The 2,993-nt window shown below is 32.7% G+C and overlaps 1 protein-coding gene across 3 annotated transcripts in view; it reads left to right on the top strand.

The window, feature by feature from the left end:
- Positions 1-1,914: 1,914 nt before the first annotated feature.
- LOC21406704 (flowering time control protein FY) overlaps positions 1,915-2,993 on the top strand; it is a 12,546-nt gene continuing 11,467 nt past the window's right edge. For all 3 annotated transcript variants that reach the window (XM_024165334.1, XM_024165335.1, XM_024165333.1), the window contains exons 1-2: positions 1,915-2,362; positions 2,878-2,969. In XM_024165334.1, coding sequence (XP_024021102.1) covers positions 2,188-2,362; positions 2,878-2,969 — 267 coding nt within the window. In that variant the 5' untranslated portion in view covers positions 1,915-2,187. The remainder of the gene's footprint in view (positions 2,363-2,877; positions 2,970-2,993) is intronic.

The following is a 2,993-nucleotide window of genomic DNA, read 5'->3' as shown; positions in this document are numbered from 1 at the left end:
ATAAAATACATTAAAATAAAATGAAATCACACCTTATTAAACAAAACTAAATAGAATTAATTTAAAACGCAGCGATGTAAGTACGCAGGTATCAGCATACCATTCATCAAATAAAAGAAAAAAATTGAATAAATTGTCTCTAAAATGAAAGTAAACAAAATTTTGAGAACTCGTTAAAAAAATAAATTATTTATAAATTGTTTAATACTTTTTTGTTTATAAATTGTTTATAAATAAATCATTTATAAAACTTAATTAATTTTTTATAATTTTTTTTCTTTTGTCTTTTGCTTTAGACCTTTTCTCTCTTTTGTCTTTGTTTTTTTATTGATGTTCTGTTTTTCTTTATTTCTTTGCTTTTAAAAAAAATAATGCGTAAAATTGTTATTTTAAATGAATCACACGTGCAAACCGTGCTAAAAACTAATAAACTACTAGAGAATTATGGAAAATTAATCACTAAATGAGAGTAACTAATTTTCTCTTTCTCAAGTGTTACTTAGCAGCCTAAGAATGAATGAAAACCCCCTGCTCTTTATTTAAACCAATGATTACAGGAGTCCGAAATCCTGAAAAATAGGAGAAGATTTTCTCTCTCATCTACCATAGTTGTCACATAATTTTACCTCTAGAATTCATGCCAGAATTCCACATGTGAAATTCAGCTAGCAGGAGATAATTCTCCTAGGGCAATTCTACTCCTTTTAAATAGTTTTTAATCACAAATAATACTACTTTAATTAAGTAATATCATTTTGATGATAACCTGATACATTATACAAGTTAATTACCGTCACTAATTATACTATTGCAAACATATCGACTTTTCTTTTACCATTTTATCCTCAATAGCTCTCCAGCCTCATTGACCGTTCGATTAAATACGGCCGACTAAAATAATCATAAATGATTCATAATTTCTATTGAACAGTTTTTGAATATTTATGAAAAAATAATAACGTAACAAAAATATATATTTTTAAAAGAGTGCAACAAAAACATTTGAAGAGCTCTCCTATTCATTTTTGTGGGATTAAAATTCTACTACTCAAATAAAGAGCATCCTACTAGGTGAGCAGGTCAGACTTAATCTAATGATACTCATCTTTTTTGTGAGTACCAAAGATTTATTCTTACAAGGATCGATATCATTTTTATGTTTAAATTGTGGTTTGATGGTATGAACCAAACGACAAGAAGATGGGGATTGAGAAGAGCAATCAAGATCTGCTATTCTATTTTTCTGTCTCGATAGCTATCCCTTCAATTAAATTTTGACACTTCGTAAAGTGTTTAAGAATTTTTAATATATTGTTTCTATTCGTGTGGTTGGATTTCTAAATTTAAACAACATAATAAATAAATAAAGTAGGGTAATCTTGACAAATACTCTTTAAAATTGCATGAGTCATGATTTTTATCATTTACTCTTGATTCATAACCTTGTTAGTCAAATAAATACACTAATAAAAATGTATTTATTAAGAGTAAAAAATAAAGATCCAGACTCATACACTCTTAAAAGTAAATTCTCCATTTTTTCATAGTATTATAATGACCGTGACCGAGGCACAAAAAATGAAGACAAAATATTGGACTCCCCCGAGACAAGCCCTTGTTCGTGTTTGCAACCGTTTTTAAAAATGATTTTCACGTATTTTGAGAAGCAAAAAATGAAAATGAAAACGAAAACGAAACGACGTTTATTTAATAAATGTTTTAAAAACGAAAACAGTAAAAATAATTTTTACGAAGAAATTAGAAAACAGTTAAAAGTTGTTTTCACTTTTATATTTTTATTTTTTAGTACTTATTAATAATATTTTCTTTAAAAAATGTAAAAACACACTAGCGCCCAGCGGCTAAAGCCTCCAGCCAGGAGTAGCGCCTTCTAATTTTCAGGCTCGCCCGACTCGTTGCTAGGCTTAATTTAACGCCCTCTTTCTTCCTTTTTTTCTTCCTTCTGCCTTCTCTGTTTGTTTCATTTCTCTCTCCATCAGCGCGTTTGTTGAATTTTCGCTTCTGTTCATAATCTCGATTGTTTTCCCGCGTAAAGAAAATTGAAGGAGAGGGGGGGTTTTAGGGTTTTTGAATTTGCATTCGCTGCCAAAATCCATTGCTCAACGCCTCTGATTTTTGGAATAGGGATAGGGTTAGGGTTTCGTTTGCTGGAAATTTCAGTCGACAATGATGTACGGCGATCCTCAGCAACAACAGCAGCAGCAGCATCAGGGCGGGGAGTTTCACCGGGGCCCGCCGCCGCCGACGATGATGCGCCAGCCCTCTGCTTCTTCCACTAATCTCGCTCCTCTGGAGTATCACCACCCTTCTGGTCCTGCTCCACCGGTTCCTCCTTATGACGGTACGCCACTGCGTTTTTCGCCTTCTGTGTCGTTGTTATTCCGTTTGGTTACTTGGAAAGTGGAGGAAGAAAGATAGAATAGCAAAGAAAGAAGATTTCTCAGTTGATTAAAATTCAATTTGCTTTGACTTTAACTAGTAGAAGGGTTTGGCTTCTGCTACATTGTTTTCTCTCTCAAAAATTTGAATTTAAAAAGTTCTGCTACACCGGTTTTCTCAGAAAAAATTCAAAAATTTGAATGCTGAACCCATGAACCAAACAAGCCCTAATAGGTGTGCAGCTTCCATGTTATTTTTTTAGGTTCTGTTGACCGGGGTATTAGTTTCATGATGGTTGGTTGGTCTTTTGATTGTCAGATATAGAGGAACATTTAAAGAGTGTGAATATGGGATTGTCTTTGTTCACTGTAAATTCAGTTATTAGAATTGTATCAAAATCTTTGAGCTTATGACATAAATATAAACATTCTCAAAAGGTTTACTTATTTGGGAGTTGCAAATGTTTGTTGGTTGCAGCTCATGCTGATGGTTTTGCTGCAAAAAGGATGAGAAAGCTTACGCAGAGGAGGGCAGTTGACTACACTAGCACCGTTGTCCGTTATATGCAGGTAATGCTTCTTAATTTGCTCTTT

The sequence above is a fragment of the Morus notabilis genome, unplaced genomic scaffold (genome assembly GCF_000414095.1).
Source record: "Morus notabilis unplaced genomic scaffold, ASM41409v2 Scaffold179, whole genome shotgun sequence".
Taxonomy (NCBI): domain Eukaryota; kingdom Viridiplantae; phylum Streptophyta; class Magnoliopsida; order Rosales; family Moraceae; genus Morus; species Morus notabilis.
The sequence above is the reverse complement of the archived record's forward strand: the minus strand, read 5'-3'. Positions and strand labels throughout refer to the sequence as shown.